Source organism: Fringilla coelebs, assembly GCF_963513975.1.
Source record: "Fringilla coelebs genome assembly, chromosome: 5".
Taxonomy (NCBI): domain Eukaryota; kingdom Metazoa; phylum Chordata; class Aves; order Passeriformes; family Fringillidae; genus Fringilla; species Fringilla coelebs.
This window is the reverse complement of record NC_140033.1, coordinates 1,016,239-1,035,541: the sequence shown is the minus strand read 5'-3', so window position 1 is coordinate 1,035,541 and position 19,303 is coordinate 1,016,239. Positions and strand designations below refer to the sequence as shown.

General features: G+C 56.4%; 1 protein-coding gene across 2 annotated transcripts in view; it reads right to left on the bottom strand.

Annotated features, from left to right (window-relative positions):
• Positions 1–3,224: 3,224 nt before the first annotated feature.
• NRF1 (nuclear respiratory factor 1) overlaps positions 3,225–19,303 on the bottom strand; it is a 62,260-nt gene continuing 46,181 nt past the window's right edge. For both annotated transcript variants that reach the window (XM_084206366.1, XM_084206365.1), the window contains exon 11: positions 3,225–5,111. In XM_084206366.1, coding sequence (XP_084062492.1) covers positions 4,948–5,111 — 164 coding nt within the window. In that variant the 3' untranslated portion in view covers positions 3,225–4,947. The remainder of the gene's footprint in view (positions 5,112–19,303) is intronic.

Here is a 19,303-nt window from a genome sequence, read left to right as displayed (position 1 = left end):
CCTGTTCTGTGTATGGCACTGGTAGAATTCACTGTGCAACCCCGCGGTCAGTGAATTACCATAGGGCCATAAACAGAGCAGAGAAAGACCCGCGAGCCCCGCGGGGCCGTCGCCGACGCCGCCTGGCCCGTTTTGGCACTAGCACATTTTTGCTTTGATTCGTAGCTTTTGAGCAATTATGTGTAGTGCCAATATGGGAGAGGGCGGGGAGAGCAGCGCCGGGCCGGGCACGGAGCAGCGCCGGCTTTGGTGGGGATGCTGGGACGGGGAGCTGGAAAGGCTCTGGAATTGCCGGGCTGAGGGGGGTGTCCATCGCCCCCACGCCGGGGTGACACCGAGGGCCGTCCGTCCCGACGCGGTGTCCCAGCCCAGGCCGTGTCCCCGTGGTGGCCGCCACCAGCAGGATGGACCCCGCACCTCTCGTCCCCCTCCCTGGGGAGCGTCCCCGGGGGGATCTGGAGCCCCGCGCGGGTTTCCCGGCCGGATGGGTGCCATCATGCCTTTTTCCTGGTTTTTGCAGCTTTCCAGGCCCGGCAGGGCGGCCGCTGTCCCCGGCTGTCCCCAGGCCGGGCCTGGCTGCCCCGGGGCTGTCTTTGGCAATGGTAGAACTCACACTGGTGCGGTAGCAGGATCCGGTGGTTCTAGACTTGCCAACTACGGCCCCGGGGCACCGCCGCGGACACGAGTGTCCCCCCCGGCACCCCCCGGCACCCCCCGGGCTCTGCTGCCGGGCTGGGAGGGCCCCGTGGGGTCCGGGGAGGGCCCCGCTGCATCCCGTGAGGATTTGGGGGATGCTGCGGGTGCCCTGCACATGTGGTTTGGGGGAATGGCGACGCTGGGCTGCCCCCAGCCCCAGAGGGGAGTCTGGCACCCCAGCCCGTCTCCGTGGCCGGGGGGAAGCGGGATCTGAGGGGATACCGGTCACTGGAGCGGCCTCGTGTCCCCGCCTGGCTCCGGGCGCCGAGGGCTGGGCCGGCCCCGCAGGGGGACCCGGGCAGGGCCCTGCAGGGACGGGGTCAGGCCACCAGCCCCAGCCCCGGATCCCACCGCTGCTCCCGGATCCAGCCCCTGCTCCCGGATCCCACCCCTGCTCCCGGATCCCACCGCTGCTCCCGGATCCAGCCCCTGCTCCCGGATCCAGCCCCTGCTCCCGGATCCAGCCCCTGCTCCCGGATCCAGCCCCTGCTCCCGGATCCCACCCCTGCTCCCGGATCCCACCCCACACCAGCCCCGTGCTGGGAGGAAACTGAGGCACGGACGAAGCATCTGGGGGTGGCAGCTGCCCCGTGTCCCCTGCCTGTCCCCGGGTGCGGGGCAGGGATGGTGGCGGCTTTTAGGGGGCAGGGCAGGTGAGGGGAGGGGCAGCTGGGGCTGTGCGGGGCGGGGGGCTGGGCACGCCCCCGGCCCCGAGGCGGGCTGGCCGCGGGCTGGGCCGGGTATGTAGGGCAGCGCTGCGATTACGGAGCTTTCGGCATTAGCCCGCGGAGATTGGATCACGCTGGATTAGGCTGCAGGCTCCAATCATCCTCCCCGTGCTGGGGGGCAGGGAGGGACAGACAGACGGACGGGTGGGGGTCCTCATCGCCCTGCTGGGGCAGGTGGGGGCTGTGGGGGCACAGGTGTCTATGTGTCTGTCTGCTTCTTCATCCCTCTGCTCGTCCAGTAACAAATACCCAATGTCTGTCCATTCCTGCAGCCACATCCATTGGCTGTACGGACACCCATCCCCTGTCTGTCTGTCTGTCCAGGTGTGGAATCATCCATCCATCCATCCATCCATCCATCCATCCATCCATCCATCCATCCATCCATCCATCCATCCATCCATCCATCCATCCATCCATCCATCCATCCATCCATCCATCCATCCATCCATCCATCCATCCATCCATCTCTCCACCAGCCGTTCCATCTAGCTGTCCATCTACCTGTCCGTCTGTCCATCCCACCCTCCCGCCCCCAGCGCTGGATTTAACCCCACCCCCACTCAGAGCGGGCCCTGCCCTGCCGGGGGAGGATTCGGGGGGATCAGGGGTGGAGCATCCCCAGCCCCACCCCTGACCACACCCCCCGGAGCTCCTCCCCTCCCCAAAGGCTCCGCCCCGAGGTGCCGCCGGTGCCCACCCGGCTCGGCATTCCCGGGATCAGCTCCTTCTGGGGGAGCACCCCAGGACCCCCCCTCGTCCTGGCCCTTCCCAGCTGCAGCAGCCAGGTTCATCCTGAGCATCCACCTGCATTTTGGGGTCAAATCCTCCAGTTTGGGGCCACATTTTGCAGTTCAGCGCCCTCCCTGGGCACAGCAGTGCTGGGATGGGAGGGTAGGGGCAGAAAATCCGCACAAAGACCCCCCCAGTGCCTGGGGCACCCCCCTGTTACAGCCAGGCTGGGGGAGGGGATGGGTGCAGCCCCACCAGTCTCTCCCAGTACGGGGGGGGCTGCCCCAGCAGGAGGCCCTGACCTGCTGATTAAGGCCGATTAACGAAGATTAAACCCTCCCAGCAGCGTCTGCCAGCCCGAGCCGCCTCCCCCGGCCCTGCTGCTGGACCCAGGGCCCCTTTGGGGCACCCCAGCCCGGCCATGGGATGTCCTGGGGTCCCCAGAGGTCCCCAGACCCCCAGGTCACGCTCCCAGCACCTTCCACGTCCCAGGGATCCGCTCCAGCTGGGGGGGATAGCTGGGAGCATCCCCAGGGGAGCAGCCCCATTGCTCCTTTCCTCCCTCTCTTTGTCCTTCAGCTTCTCCTGCTCTTCCTCTCAGCCCAGGCCGCCAGGAGCCCTGCAGGAATCCCTGGATCCAGCAACCATCCTTCAATAAAGCTGCTGAAACCCATCCCTGCGTTTCCTGGCTCCTCCTTGGGTTGGCATCCCAAAAACACATCGGCCCTGGGGGTGAGAAGGGGCCGAAAATGGAGGAACTCACCCCAAAAGGCAGCTCAGCCCCTGGCTGGGAGCTTGGGGGGATGCTCCAGCACCCCCAAGGTCGGTGCTGGAAGATGAAAATGAGATAAACTGCACCAAAACAAAGGATTAAACCCCAAAACCATCACCGTGAGGTGATGCTCACCTTCTCCTCTCCAGCCCCAAGGTGGGAGGGGGGAGGGACCAAAGCCCTAAACACCCACCAGGAAGGGAGGGATGGCAAATATTCCCAAAGGTCCCCCCAAATCCCCCAAAACAGGAGAGCTGGACAGCCGGGTAGACACATTTGTAACAATTTATTGAATGAGGCAATAATAGACACTGGGAAAACAAGGGGGGGTCCATGCTCTGCTATTTGCCTGGTTTTTGTCTTTTTTTTTTGGGGGGGTGGGGACTAAAAGAACCTCATTTCATTGCCAAAGAAACACTGACTTGGAAAGCCACCGACATCTTCACAACAACGATAAAAAAATAATCATTAGAAAAAAAACCAAACCCAAGAAACGTCAGAAACTGGAGAACCAGGACTGCTGGAAAGATCTCCCTCCCCTCGGAAAAAGGACCAAAGAACTGTATACAAAGAACATTTGAGAGGTTTGTTTTTGTGGTTTTTTCCCCCATATAAAACAGGTAAATACAAGAATCTGAAAACTCCCTCGAAGGCAGAGCGAGACGCGGAGAACTTGAACGACCACTTGGAAATGATAATAAAAAACCCCCCAAAATAACCCCAAAAATTAAATCCCACGGGAAGTGCTTGCAGGGGGGGAAGGGGTTTGGGTGGGCACGAGGGTTTGGCCCATTGGGGATGCTGAGTAAAATCTGCCCCCCAAAAACACCCCACCCCACCCCAAAGGCTTTTCTGAACCCTCCTGGGAAGGATTTTGGGGTTCAAACCGTGCTGGGAGAGGCACAGGGCAGGAGCAGGACGGGGCGGGGGCTGGGGCGAGGAGGGGCCCCCAAAGGGAAGGGTCTCACTGGCATCCCCCCCCCAGGCAGAGCCTTTCCTGTGGGAATTGCAGCAGGAGAGGTCGGGGCTGGCAGCAGGGAACGGGACGAGCCCGAGGGGGCTCCCGGGTGGGGGAAATCCTGGGAATGTGCCGGGAAAAAGGGGGAGGGGGGACACAGCCAGAGCCCCTTTAGAGGCGCTTCCGCTCCGGTCTAGAGCCACGAAATAATAATAATAACAACAACAACAACAACAATAATAATAATAATAAAGAAAAAAAAAACAACCCCAGGATGTCAAATGGCAGGTAGGAGAGCAGAGAAGTAGGAACAGGTCTCCAGTGTGCACCAAGGGAGCCGAGCGGGCGCGGATCCTCCGGCAGGCTCCTGGAAGAGCGGCATCCCTTCGGGAGGTCTCCACCCCCTGCAGTCACACATGCATTTCTTTTTTTTAATTTTTTTTTGTTTTCTTCCCAGGAGAGGAGTCTTTTTTTTTTTCCCCAACTTTTTTTTTTTTCCTTTTGTGGTTTGTTGGGTTTTTTTTGTTGTTTTTTTTTGTTTTGTTTTATTTATCCGGGGCGGGTTTTTTGGAATATAAAAGTCCATATTAAAATCTTTGATACCTAATTTGCTGTCGAGGTTGGTGCTGGCTGAGGGTGTCCGTGCTGCCCCCCAGCCTCCTCCTGCTCGATCCCACGTGGGGGAAAACGGGGCATAAAGGGTCGCTTTATTTTTATTTCTCTTTTCTTTCCAACCTCCTCAGAATCAAAGTCCCGTCACAATTTGGCTTCTCGTTCCTCCGAGAGCAGAGTGGCGCTAGAAAAATGCACTTTACACACATCCTCTGCCAGGATTTGGTTGGTTTTTTTGTTTTTTTGTTTTTTTTTTCTATTTTTCTCGATTTAAAAAAAAAAAAAAAAAAGAGAGAGAAAAAAAAAAAAAGAAAAAAAGAAAAAAATAAAGGTCATCAAAACCTTTCGTTTCCAAAGCTGGGAGACTCAAATGCCACCTGATTGCATCTCTGGAGAGGCGTAAAAAACCTGCAGTGGAGGAGACAGGGCCGGCTGCGGCCGCGGCGAGGTCACTGGTCCAGGGTCACCACCTCCACCGCCTGCCCGTCCATGGTGACGGCCGTGTCCGCGATCCGCGTGGTCACCGGCGCCATCGCCACCTGCACGGGGCCGTTCCCCTGCGCCAGGCTGGTCACCACCGTCTGGTACATGCTCACCGGGATCTGCACCAGCCCTGCGGGGACACGAGGGGGTCAGGGACCGGCAGGGCCACGGCACTGGGGCTGCAGGGCTCTGGGGGCTGCTCGGGGCGTCCTCGGAGCTCCCCCAGAGCCCTGCAGGGGTCTCGGCTCTGTCAGCACCTGGAGCTGCTGGGGGAAACCCAGAGCAGGCACCGGAGCTGCCCCAGGGCTGCAGCCCCTCAGCTCCCAGGGAGCCGGGCTGGGAGAGCTGGGGGTGCTCAGCTGGAGAGGAGAAGGATCCAGGGAGAGCTTCCAGCACATTCCAGGGCCTGCAGGGGCTCCAGGAGAGCTGCAGAGGGACTGGGGACAAGGCCTGCAGGGACAGCACCCAGGGAATGGCTCCCACTGCCAGAGGGCAGCCATGGATGGGATCTTGGCAATGAGGAATTCCTGCCTGGGCTGGGATTGCCAGAGCAGCTGGGGCTGCCCCTGGATCCCTGCAGTGTCCCAGGTTGGACAGGGTTTGGAGCACCCTGGGAATATTTGAAGGTGTCCCTGTGCATGGTCTGGGTTGGAACTGGATGATCTTTAAAGTCCCTTCCCATCCAAACCATTCCATGACTCTACCCATGGAAAGCAGCGATCAGGAAGGGCAATGGCCCCCAGCTGTGTCCAGGCTGGGTGAATGATCTGTGCCTTGGTGGCCTCGCTGAGCTGGATCTGCCCTCCCTGGAGCCAACAGGACGGGAACAGGGACGGGATGGGGTTGAGATGGGGGCAGCACCCTGGGGCTCACCCTGGGGCTGTGCAGCTCCAGGGAGGGAATAAGGATGAGGAGCAAAGAAATAACATCATTTCTGCAGGAGGCACCCAGCCCAGCCATGTTTTGGGCTGCTCAGCCAAACCCATCAGGCTGAGTTTTCCTGGAGGCAGGGATTGCTCCCACCCAGCCCACAGCCCACCAGGGATCCCCCACTGCCAAGGAACACACTCCCCACAGGTGTTTTCCACTTGATATACCCAGAACTGGGGACTGTGGAGCTGAGGAAGGGATAAATTTCTCCCATCCCCTGTAACTCTGCAGGTCACCCCAACACCTCCCCAGCAGGGGCACGTGAGAGGATCCCATTGCCGTGCATCCATGAACCCCACTACAATCCCTCCCCAACACAATTCCCTTCCTCCTGCTCCCTCTCCATGCCAGCCAGGTCCTTCTGTCCTCGCAGGGAAAGGGCAGTGTGGGACCAGCCCTGGCCAAGCCAAACCCGCTCCTGGCGCTGGCCCCAGGCTCTCACACCTGTCTGTGACACGTGGGACACAGAAAGGAAAGCAATCTCCCTTTCTCAGCACTTCCCCAGTCATGGATGGGTCCAGCAAAGCAGACACAGCTTTTCCATGGCTGGCCCAGCTGCAGGAATGGCTCAGACGCCTCCAGGCTGAGGATGGAGCTGGCAAAGCTTGGGGCTGGGAGGAAAACGCCGCAGTGCCAAAGGCGAGCCCTGGTGAGCCAGGGAACACCAACCAAGGTGACAACAAAACACCCCGAGGGTCGCTGTGATGTGAACGGTGGAAAGAGGTGCAAAAACCAGCAATGAGCACTCGGCAGAGCTGGGCAGGGGAGGGGGATGGCAAATCCTGCGGGCTGGGAGCAGGAACTCCATCGTGCTGTTATCCCTGTGCCCACCTCCACCTCTGGCTTGGCCCCAGGGGGATTTGGACAAGCGAGATCATTCAGACATTTCAGCAACTACCCACACCTCTGCTGGGGCAAAAACCAGCTTTTTGAGGTCAGCAAATCCTTGCAGCAGCAGCAGCACGGGATGGATGGCCAGCCCTGCCAGGACAGCGGGCTCCTGAGCAGGGCTTTCCCGAAAAAGCAGCGCAATCCCTGCGGGCTGAGGAGAGGGAGCAGAGCTCTGCCCCGCCAAGGGCACGGGTTTGGTAACACAGGCAGCTCGGTGTCCTTGGATAACTCTGTGTGCAGACAGGAAAGCTTAGGAGTTAATCATCCTGACCAGGTGGGTGACCCAGGCGCTGCCTCACCCCTCCCCTCGGGGTCCCAGCGCTGGAAGGTTCCGGATCCCCCAGCCTGAGGGGTCCTGGCCACCTTCCCCCGGCCCGGCCAAGGACTTGGTTCCCTGCTCGGCTCTCAGCAGCTGCTGCCATGAAAGGTGCAGAGTCAGGAGGAGGTTCCCAGCTCCCGGGGCGCTCTCTGGTCAGTGGGAATTTCAGGCCCCAGAAGAAATGAGCAGACAGAGCTCAGGCTCAGCCCTGCTGAAGGAAATCTCCGAGCAGACCCCGCAGGGAACACAGCGCATCCCAGTTTAGGCGAGGGCTGGAGCTCTGGCCTGGGATGCACCTCAAATCCCCGCTCCAGACCGAGAAGCCAACTAAGCCCTTTGGGTTACTTGGGTTGTTAACCCAGGGGAGATCAAAGGACACACGGACAGCGCAGGGAGCAGAGCCACCACCCCATGGCCCCAGCCCACAGCACGCTCGAGCCACCGTCCCTCCGTGCTGCCAAACCGGCACTGGCGAGCCCCGGGCACCCGTGGGGGTGTCTGGGGAGGGCGAGTCAGCTCAGCCAGGGCCTGGCCCAGCCTGGCCAGCCCCGGGAGCTCCTGGGCAGCGCGGGGAGGTCTCCGTGAGAGGCGGCGCGGCGCGGATCCCTCTGCGTGGGATTAACGCAAATCGCCTCAGCGGATGACGTGGCGGCCCTTCCTGCCAGGGGTGGTGACAAACCAGAGCAGGAGAGGGCTGCAAAGTCTGCTGTGCATTAGAGCAGGGCTGATCGCCCTTGGGAGAGAGACGATTAGAGCGCTGAGATGCCATAATCAGGTCTGGGATTGGCCCCGCGCTGCATCTGCTCAGACCTGCGCCCTGATTAGCCCTAATCTAGCTGGCATATGTTAATCTAAAGCATGGATTTCAGACCCTTTCAATTGTATTAAAAACAGGAAATCCATCAGACAAAAAAAAACCCAACCCAACCAGCCCCAAACCAACTTCTCGAGTCTTTGGGAAATACATTTCTGCAAGGAAAGCGGAGCGGGGCCAGGAGCGCTGCGAGGAACGGGGCAGGCAGGGAATGGGATCCCACTGGAAGCTGAGGCTGCTCAGAGCAGCTCCTGCCCGGCAGGGACAGCAGCAGAGGGCATGGATCACTGCCATGAAGCCCCCAAAAGCCCCTCCTGTCCTCGGCAGGGCTGAGGAGCCAGCTCCCGGCAGATGGGGAGATGGTGGGAACCTCCCCAGCACCCTCGTGCTTGAGGGAAGAACCCAGGAGTGGAGATGTTCCCTGGGGGGTTTATGGCTCTGCAGGCTGAGATGTCACAGGGAACACTGCTGGGCACGGAGCAGGAGTGGGGACACCAGTCTGGGCTCGTGAAGCAGCACAGAACTGTTGCTCTTGGGAGTTCTTTTGTGGCACAAAATGGAAAATGCACAAGGACTGGAGCCATCACCTTGGAGCCCCTCAGAGAGCCACAGGACACTGTCTGGTTTGGAGCAGCATCACCTGATGAGAAGCCAGAACCTCAACTGCTGCTGCCACTGGGGATCCTCGGCTCCAGAGGCCAAGGCTGACTCTGTGCTCTGCTCTCTTGGGCACCAAGGCCCAGGTGCTGCAAGCTGTGAGCACTGCAGAGTCAGGAGGGAGTCACCTCAGCCCCCTGTTCCAGCACCAAATGGAAAAGGCTAAAAAGAGTGGGAATTTTCCTCTGGACTTTCTTGGCTGTTGACGTCCAACTCCTTCAGAGGAGTTTGTTCTGCCAGCCCTGGGGGGAAACCAGAGCAAGCTGTGCTGAGCACCATCCTGCTGAGCACCATCTACTCATGGTGGATACTCCTGCAGCTTCTCCTTCCCTCCTCTGGAGGCAGGGGCTGAGGAATTCCTGTGAAATTCCAGCTGCAATTCCTGTGCTCAGGGATGCCCTCCAGGGCCCTGGCTCACAGACACCATCCCATCATCTCGCTCCCTGCAGAGCCAAGGGTGACTCTGGGAGAAGTGATGGAAGAATTCTTGCCAATGATTCAGGAGTAGATTTTAATACACAAAAAAAGAAAAAAAAAAATCAAGCCAGAAGACCTCCAGAAAATGAAATGTTTGCCCTAGGGGGGCAGCACAAAGAGAGGGCGTGCTTTGGTGTGCACTCCCAGGGTGAAACATGCAGGCTGGTGCAGGTAAGCAGGGAATAATCATCTTTTCTGATTGGCTTGGCCCCAGTAAGACACGAGGAGCTTAAAGTGCAGCACGGAAACCTGCCCTTAGGGAGTGGGAAAAACCAGCTGCCAGCTGAACATAAGGTTGGTGAAGCTCTGGAGCAAAGTCTCCATCACTGGAGGTGTTTTAGAGGAAGTAAGAGTGAGGCTGGCTCAGGAAAGGGGCTGGTCCCACAGAATCCTGGAGCAAAACTCATTTCTGTCCTCACCAACTGCATTTTGGGCACCACCTGGGTGTTACTGCCAACAGTGCTCAGCACAAATGTTAAAGTGTCCCACAGTTGATTTTTATTAGATGTTTCCTTTGACTGGGAACTTGGTTTGTGAAGATTTCAAAAAAATTATCCTCTTGACCACCTCTCTTCTGGGGAACTGACTAGATGGGCCTTCAAGATTAGAGGAGGGGGACAATCAGTGGGCACCAGGGTGTATTTGCAGGGAGATAAACCAGTTTCTAACAAGGTGCAGCCACAGGAGCTGAAAGGAGAGCTCTCAAAGTCAGCTGTCACCCTGACAAACCCCAAAGTGCCAAACCAAACGTGTCCCTTGAGGCACGAGGTGCTGACAGGACACCATGGAAGGGATTTCTCCCAAAGCCAGCCTCAGAAATGAAGCATTTCAGGAATGCCACCACACTCAGCAGTGACACAGGAGCAGAAGACATCTCTCAGCATGGGCACTTGGATTAAGAAAAGATGAACTGAAAGCTCAGCCCTCCCTCTTTGACCACCTCAGCTGCAAGAGCATCAATGATTGACTCTGACTGATCTCTTTCAGGATGATCACTGAAGGATTTTTCCCATCAGAAATGGCTCAGTGCCCCCTCTCTGGAAGGGTCCAAGGCCAGCCTGGACAGGGCCTGGGGCAGCCTGGGATAGTGGGAGGTGTGGCTGGAACAGGATGATGATCTTTGGTCCCTTCCAACCCAAGCTGGCCTGGATTCTGTGATGCTGACAAACCACAAACCCCCCTGCAGTGATGTGAGCTCTGAGAACTTTCCAGGCTCACAGGGCACAGCTCTTCCCCACAGAACCTCTGTGCCAGCCAGGTCAACACGTGAAGGTTTCTCCACCAAATTATCTGCAAGAAGCTGTGGTCCTCATTCAAGATCCTCCTCCATCTGTCTTTTCAGGAGCTACTCTGGTCAAAACCCCAACAGAGAACAATTTAATGAGGCTTTGATATCAAAGTTGAATCAATTAAGTTACACCACAGCCCTGACTTTTCCTTAGTAGGGACAATAAATGCAGGAGATGAGATCCAGCATTCCCAGGCACAGCTGCACGGATGCAGCCCTGGAGCTGCTGCCTCCTGCCCTGCAGCCACCACACCTCCCTGGTCACACCTCACCTCTCACACGGTCCCTGGGGCTCACCTGCCTGCTCAGCGTGGCCAGGGACTCGTTTTTCCAAGGAATTCCTGGCTGTGGCACTCAGGGCTCTGGGCTGGGGACAGGGTGGGGATTGGGCACAGCTGGGACTCGATGCCCTTGGAGATCTTCTCCAGCCTCACTGATCCAGGCTGGGATTCTGGCTGCTCTCCTGCTCTGCTCACCAGGGCAGAGGAGTTGCTGTCCCAGGGACCCACAAAGGCACTGTTGGTATTTTGTGTTGTTTTAAATGAAATCCAACCATCCAGACTCGAGGTTTACCTCCAAATCTCGGTCTTCCCTAGCTGGGAGCACCAGCACCTCTGGGACATCCCTGGTTTCTTCCTCCCTGTGGGGAGGGAAGGGCCATGGCCTAGCCAAAATCTGAAACATCTTTGGATTAATCTCCCTTATTTCTTCCAGATCTTTTGTGGGGGCTTTGAGTTTTTGGGGTTTGTTTTGGATGCCTAGGGAGTTTCTGGACTTCTTTTAAGGTTGCAGCACTTTGAGACAAAAAAGACAGGGCTGGAACTCCTGAAGTACAGGAATTATCTCCTCTGGAGCCTCTGCACTTCCATGGAAAGAGGGGAATCCCAGTGAGCCAACCTGATGCCCAGACTCTTCCCTGGCCCAGCAAATTCCCTCAGTTTGCAGCAGTGGTGACAAACCTGTCCTTCACTGTGACACCAGTACCATGGGCCTGTCTCTGAGCAAGGACAGTCCCAGAGGAAAAACACTTGCAGTGATGTTTAACATGGGAAACAATCTGAAATCCCAGCTTTTCCCTTTGTTTTTTTTTTTTTATGGGAAAACTCCCAAGCAAAGGGTGCTGGGGCAAAGCAGAACAGCAGTTTGGTATCCTGGGGGTGGATTAGCTCCACACTTTTTGCTGTGTCCTACCTGAGGCCATCTGTTCCCTCCTCTCCCTTCATGGGGTGAATTCAGAGCTGCAGAACAGACCCTGGGCATCACCTGAGGCAGAATTAAGCTGTCCCTGCTCCAACTCAGCCCTCACCCCTCTGGTGCTGGGTCTCCAGGGCGTGGCACCTTAAACTGGAGTCGATTTGTCACTAAGGAGAGGTGACAAAGCCAGGGAATGTGTCTGCCTGTGGGAAGGAAGGTTTTTCCTGGGCTCCAGGGCTGGAAGCTTAGAGAATAACCTGTCTAAGCCTCTGTGATGAGCTGGCTTTGGCGTGGACACACCTGAGAAGATTAGAAGTCTATCGTGGTCAATCATCTCTACACGAAACACAGATAAAAATAGAGAAAGTCCAAACCCCAAAGGTCTGCTCCAGCTGGGCTCTGCTTCCCCCACGACCTGCTGGGTGTTGGTACAAAACAGGGGTCATCAGGGCCAAGCTTCTCAGGGGGCAGGGAGAGGAAACACCTCAGGATCCACCAGCCTGCTCCTGGCCACAGGAATCAGGTGTCAAACCCACGAACGAGACTCTGAACAATCACCTCAAAGGGACCCTGGGTAGATTCTGCACTTTGCTGACTGCCCAGTTATGTTTCTAACATCCCCAGGGGCTCTCCCAGAGGAAGAGATGGATTCTTATCCTGCTTTTTTAAACTGATTTTAGTGTCCTGTATTTTCCACAGGTTTTTAGTAATGGCTACTCTGTGAAGCATGGCAGGGCACCACCTAAAATTACAAAAGCATTTTATTACCTGAGTGATATCACCACATCCCAAAGGCATTGCAACCCCAAACGGTGCCCAGGCACAAAAACCAGACAGACAGAATCCCTTTAACCCCAAGAAACACCAAGAGGGACCTAAAGGTCCAAGTGCAAAACCGGCCAAACCCCAACATTCCAAACTACCACCACAAAAATCCACTCACCTGATGAACCCTCTGCCACGCTCCACTTGCAACATGAATAGTCTGCTGCTAGCATGCCTGACAATGAAATGCAAGTGTAAAAGGGGAGATACTGCAGCTGGAGAGGGGGATTTAGTGGGGTGACTGATGTATTAATAGGAAATGCATCCTTTGGTTTACTGGGTGATTGCAAAAATTCAGTGCCCCCATAGAAGTAGGACCCCAATACCAGGCAGAGCAACTAAAACATTTCTAATTCCATGCAGAACATTGAGTGTGTGAGTGGGAGGTAAAGTGGGAGCTAAGAATAAGGCACTGCCAGATATTTTACCACATTTAGATGTTGAACTGGCCCAGAGAGGCCCACTGAGGAAAGTCTGCACAGAGCAGTGAAATCCATCACGGAGAAGCTCGGGCCACCTCCAACAAAGCTCTCCACAATTCCCACCGAGAGAGACAGACGAGGAGCAGAAATGGTGCCCAAGCGGAATTTCCACATGTCCTAGGAGCACGAGGAGCTCATGGAATGCAGGCACTCCTGGGGGCTGGGAGGAGCTCCATGTGATTTCAAGGCTCGGGGGGCCTGGCAGGTTTCAGCGGGGCCGCTGCCCACGGATCACAGGCGAGCGCGGACGCGGGCACATCCTCCAGAGCGCGGAGCACAGGGAGACATAAAGCGGCCATTGTGCTGGCAGAAAGGCAATCTGTAACCAGATAGGCCCTGGCTCCATCTGAAAGCCACTTTCCCAGCATTTTTGCTGACTTGCTCCCCAGGAGCCTGCCCTGCCACAACAGGGTGCACATTCATGGCCAACCGGTGGGTCCGACGCCTCAGGTTCTCCCCCCCTGCCCCATCGGTGCCTGTGTGCCAGGGAATTCTGTGCTCCTAACCCAACAGAGGTGGCTTCAGCCCCCCAGCAGAGCCTTTGGAGGAGGATAATTCCTTGGGAAGGCATTGAAAGCTTTACCTTGACATGGAAAGCTGCAGCTGTGGTGATCTGCTGGAGCCTCACCTCGCACTAGGTCCTGCCCAGCTACCAGGAGGTAAGTTTGGCTTTTTTCCTCAGGGGAAAATGGGCTGGAAATGCAGCCTGAAGGCTCCTGTTTTCCCTTTTCCTGAAAGCACAGCCTCCAAATCCAGCTAGAAAAGCATCCCTGCCCCAAACCAGCACATCCCCTCCTGCAGCAGCATCCTGGGCTTTGGTGTCCGCAGCCTGTCCTTTAGAGGACAAAGGACACATTGGGCACAGCTCCCCCCAGGTAGGGCCTGGCCCATCCTCAGTGAGGTAAGCAATAAATCACAGTGAAAACACGGCTCAGAGGTGGAACTTGTCATGTAAAGAGCAAGTTTTTACAGTCCACATTCCTCCTTTTTTGCACACCACCGTCTCCCGCTGCCCGGCAGCTGAGATGGGTTCCCACCTCGCTCTCCTGAGAGTATTTATCCTTGGAATGCTGCTGCCTCTGGCAGATTCCTCCCTTGTAAACTCTGCACATCTGGTGCTAAAAACACAAAGTTTGGGCCCTGGCCTGGCAGCTGAAGGCACAGAACTTTTGTGCTCCAGCCATCCGGGCCTGGGGGTTGGGAGCATCCTTTGCACACCAAGAAAAAGCAAAGATGGCTGCAGGGAGAGGGATGAGTTTGTTTTCCCTAAAAAGAGATTTCCAGCTGTTTTGTCCCTGTGGGTCTCACCCTGGATGTGCAAAGTGGAGATTTGTGGCACATGGACCTGCACAGACAAAATTTGTGAGGAGAATCAAGCAGTGCAAGAGCCTGTCCTGTCCCTTCCCAGGCAGACAAAACAGGTTGGAAAATGAGAGAGCTGTGGTGGTGGTGGTGGCTGGAGAATTCTGTTTCTATTTGCTGGGATGATTCAGGCCCAAATTCCCACTGCTCTGGCTCAGATGGGATGCCCACAGGTGAGGAAGCACATCTCCAACAGCAGCAAACACACAGAAACCCTAAAACCTGGCCGAGTCCAAGCCTTCATTTTCTGCTGGGCTTCCAACCTCTTATTATGTAATTCTTATTTGGAAGTGCAACTCAAACTTGATTTTTTGGGAGAACGCACCAGGAACCTCTGAGAAAGACATCATAACTCATCCATGGGTCAGAGCAACGGGAAATAACAGGGACCAAGCTCACTGCTGGCTCTGAGTGAGCAGAAACCCCCCTGGCTGCTGATCCTGCGACTTCAAAGGAGCTGAACATCCCCCATTGATGCCAGCAATAAAACTCCACTTCCATTAGCTCCATGTCCACCACTTAAAGGCAGCAGTCCCAATTTGCACACCAATTAGAGCTCCCCTAATGCCTGGCAGCACAAAGCTTTGGGGTTTTTGGTTTTCTCCCCCATGGGAAGAGGTGGAAGGGAAGAGATCAGGCGGCTCGGGGGAATAGCAGAGAGCCTTTCACTGCGAGGGCTCTGCTCAAATCTGTCCTAGGCCAGAGGAACAGATGGTCCCTCCCCAGGGCTGGGCTGTGGCTTACATGCAATAAGGGATTGTCTCGGGCCACTGGTGGACAATTTGCTGCAGCCACAAACGCCCTGCTGGTGGTTTCTGCTCGAGAAACCCCCGGATTCCACAGCTACGAAGAAACTGCTGCCCACTTGATCCCAGGCACCTCATTCCTGCAGGGAACTGAGGGGAATTGCTGCCTGTGAGGGGCAGGAACCCGGGTCTCAGGCTAAAAGCACCTGCCTTAGCTGTCATCAGCTCCTTGGACTTGTCAGCACCAGCACACACTCACTGACCTTCCCCTGGGAGGTCTGCAAGGTTAAAATCATGGGGGAAACAGAGAGGGGGAAGCTCAGGGATTTGTGGCAACAAGGGGGCAAACCCACAGGGAAAGGAAGTGTGCTACAGTCTGTAAGGTGGGGATGGGAATAATAAACCCATGGTTAATTTCAAACCAATTCCAAGCTGGTGCTCTCTCAGTCTGCATTTTCTCCAGGGCAGAACTGAGCTTCCCATGGGCAGATGGCAAAAAGTCCATTGAGTATCCCAGGAGCAGAAGAGGGTCCACACGAGCCATCAGGAAGTGTTACCCAGGGAGAGGAATTTGTATAACTGTGAGGGAATAAATTATGCCAAAAGATATGGAGGGTGGGAGGCAGGAGTCAAATTCAGGCTTAAAAATGCCACGCATGGTTTTGGAAAATATTCAGAGGAAACCACTTGAGGAGAAATGGCTCATAAAATTCTTGGAACCTGTTCTGCAGCTCCACGAGGGCTCCCAGGAGGAGTCCTGGAAGTGAGGGCTCCTGCCCTGGCTTTTCAGGGATGGCTCCAGAGACATCCAGCGGGGCTGGGCTTGTGCAGCCTCTGCCAGGGTGCGGAGCAGGGAAAATAGGGCGATTCCCTGGAATCTTCCTGCACAGCTGTTTACCCACTGAGGATTACTGCTGTCACATGAGCTGCTTTACAGCAAAGCCAAGCTGTCTCCATGAGCTGAGAAGGTCACTGGGAGACAGGGCCCTGCAGGGACAGACACATCACCCTCCCCTGCCTTCCCAAAGGGACAGCAGGCTGTGGGAAGGGCGTTCCCCACGCTCAGAGGGCAAGGGAAGGTGGTTCTACCTCCTCCCCTCTGCTCAGCTGGACTCCACATCACAGGAGGGATATCCCAGTGCTGAGCCACTGCCGTCCAGTGACCAGGCTCCAAGGAAAGTGCTGGAAGCTGGAAGAGTCCTTATGGTGACAAGTTTGCCCTCTCTTCCTTGGGTGCCCACGGATGTTTGGGACAAAGCCACCCAATGCTCACCAGCCAAGGGACACCAAGGTGCAGCTGCATCTCCTCAGGCTCTTGTGCAACTTGCTGATGCCTCAAATAACAGCCCAGGCTACCCCAGAGCAGGAAATGTCCTCCTCAATCCCAAATCTAACGGCTGAACATCAAGGAAGAGGAAAGAGTTTCACTTGGGAAAGCAGAAATCTGGAAGTTCAGTGCAGCCACTTGGGAAATTCATTAAAACCTCCCGTGTTCCTCACTCTGCCAGGGCAGGGCTGGTGCACAAGGAAATCCTTTCTGCTCACAGGCTCGGGGGCTGCAGGACAGGGCTCTTCACTATGCCCCAGAGGCAGAAGACAGATGGGGCTGTGCTTTTAGCCTTCAAAATCAGAGCCTGCTCCAGAGATCCAACGAGGAGGATAAATCCAGGCACCAAGTGAGCCTCTGGGTGTGCTCAGGAAAAAAGCAATGGAGGAACTTGGGAGGTCAGGGCCTGCTGAGGAAGCAGCTGAGGCTCTCAGAAAAGAGGGGCTGAGCACTTTTCATGGCAAAGAAAGCCAACAGCCACCTGGAGTTTGGAGAATCCACCCAGGAAGCGGGGAATGCACATTCCAGAGAGGAGCAGGGAGAGAGGGAGCACAGAAACCACAAGTGGCCCGCAGGGAGGAAACTTTGGTGTAAAACAAAAGGCCACGAGCTCAGTAAATGAAGAGCCAGCAAACCTCAGTGCAGGCAGCAGCCCCAAGGTGCAGGCAGGGCATTTCTCCTTCCCCAGGCCGGGGGGAGAGCCCCCAGAGCCCATCTCATTTCCTAGGACGCCTCCCGCAGCAGCGACAGCTTGCTGGGATTTCAGCCAGCTTCCCATTTGGATCAGATTGCAGCCTGCACCCCGAGAGCCATCAGGGGCCTGCAGCTCCCCCAGAGCCCTGGGGTCACAGCAGCCTCCTTGCACTGCCATTCTCAGCTGTGCCCTGGAGAGGATGGCCTGACCCAGCCACCAGGGCACCCGATGGTGGCAGGAGCTGTGCCCTGCTGTCACCCTGCAGCAGGCTCTGCCATGGGGGGCAGGGGATCAGGGAGCCCCTCTCCATCTGCCCAGGGGAATCACAGCCATGAACTCCCTGGGTGCTGCATGGGGCACAGGTGGAAGCAGCAGTGACATCCCCAGCCCTGCCCCTGGTGCAGCACTGTCCCTCCCCACCACGGATGGGGACGAGGCAGGAGGCCTTGCAAGCCTAAATCTGCCAAAATCTGCACTGGGAGAGGCTGCAGCAGCTCCACAGCTGTGGGGAGCAGTGACATCCCCACCCCTGGGGTCAGCTGGAGGAACTGCCCTGAACTCCAGGCACAAATTTAGCTCTGCTCTGGGCTGCAGCTCACAAGGAGGGAGAGCTGGGACCTCTCCTTGGGGTTTCTGGAGGAGCAGGATCAGCAGGGATGGTGCCAGCAGCACGAAACTGCCCTGGGATCTCTGCTGTTAAGCTGGAAGATCTGCCAGAAACGGGCTCAAAGAGCTGAGGTGGGGCTGCCACACGCTGCAGATGGTTTGGAATGAGTTGTTACTGCAGGGAGAATCCACCACATGGGAAATTTATCCTGGAGAAAGGAGCAGCAAAGCAGAGCTGGTCTGGATTTTGGCTTCACCTATGTCCAGCCAGCTGTTTTCTCCAGGCTGGTGGTGCCTGTGGCCCTTCCAGGTCCTGTCTGGACCCCCTCAAGAAGCTCTGCTGGTCAAGCTCTGCCAAGCCAATGACCCAGGTTAGGTTAAGCGTGGAGGAGGAGGAGAAGACCTGGAGAAAGGATTCAGCAGCACCTCTGATGGGCCAGGAGTGCTGCAGGGCTGGGCAGAGCTGGATTTCTGCCCCCACCTGTGCCCTTCTCCCTAAGCCCAGGGCTGTGAATAAAACAGCAGCAGGCTGGAGAGGTGCAGCTCGTCAGGAGAGCAATTCCCTGTGCTGGAGCCAGAACACTGATCCCAGAGGGTGGCACTGCTGAGATCTGCTTGCAGACCCCCTTCAAAAACACCTCCGTCCTTTCCAGCCCATTCCTGGGCTGGAAACAGTGGCAAACAAGGAAATGTTTCCTTGTGCTTCTAGATGTATTTAGGAGAAGATGCCAGCTCTACTGGCTGCCATTCCTGTCCTGCCTGGGTTCAAACACATCTCTTTTAGACAGGAGCTTGGATTAAAATTCCCATCTACTGCAGACACCCCAAAACATTTGCTGTGACCACAGAGCCACGGGCCCTGACAGCCCCAGCTGCCCAGAGGGGAGCAGGAAAGCTCAGGGCATGGCTCTCAAAGCCAAGTTGTTGGGGATTTTGACACAATAAACAGAAAAAAAAGAAAACCCACCCTGGAATTTAATGGGAATGCTGCTGGTGGTAAAGTCAAATGAAAAGTCACTAAGAGATCACAGAACCATGGAATGGTTTGGGTGGGAAGGGACCTTTCAAGGGCACCCTGTGCCAGCCCTGTCATGGCAGGGACACTCCCACTGTCCCAGGCTGCTCCAGCCCCAGTGTCCAGCTTGGCCTGGGACACTGCAGGGATGCAGGGGCAGCCCCAGCTGCTCTGGCAATCCCAGCCCAGCCAGGAATTCCTCATTGCCAAGATCCCATCCATGCCTGCCCTCTGGCAGTGGGAGCCATTCCCTGGGTGCTGTCCCTGCAGGCCTTGTCCCCAGTCCCTCTGCAGCTCTCCTGGAGCCCCTGCAGGCCCTGGCTCTGAGCTCTCCCTGGAGCTTTTCTTTCTTGAACACAGAGAAAAGCAGGATCCAGGGAATACAAACACATCCCTTCACCTGCCAAAAGGCCTCTTTTCAGCACCCACCCTGCACTGAGCAGCTCCTGCTGAAGCCACCTGAATTCCTGAGGGGCTGGGAGATGAAGGAGTCAAAGCCTGGAAAGGCATCATACAAATCCACCAAACAAACAGGCTTCAAATCCAACCCAAACCCACAAGGAGTCCCAGTCAAGCATCACATTCAGAGAGTTCCCAGCCAGGCTGAGTAATTCCTGCTTTTGGAAAGAAGAGTCACCATGAAAATTGTGGGATTTAACAAAAAACAACTGGGATCCATCAAATATAAAACTTCC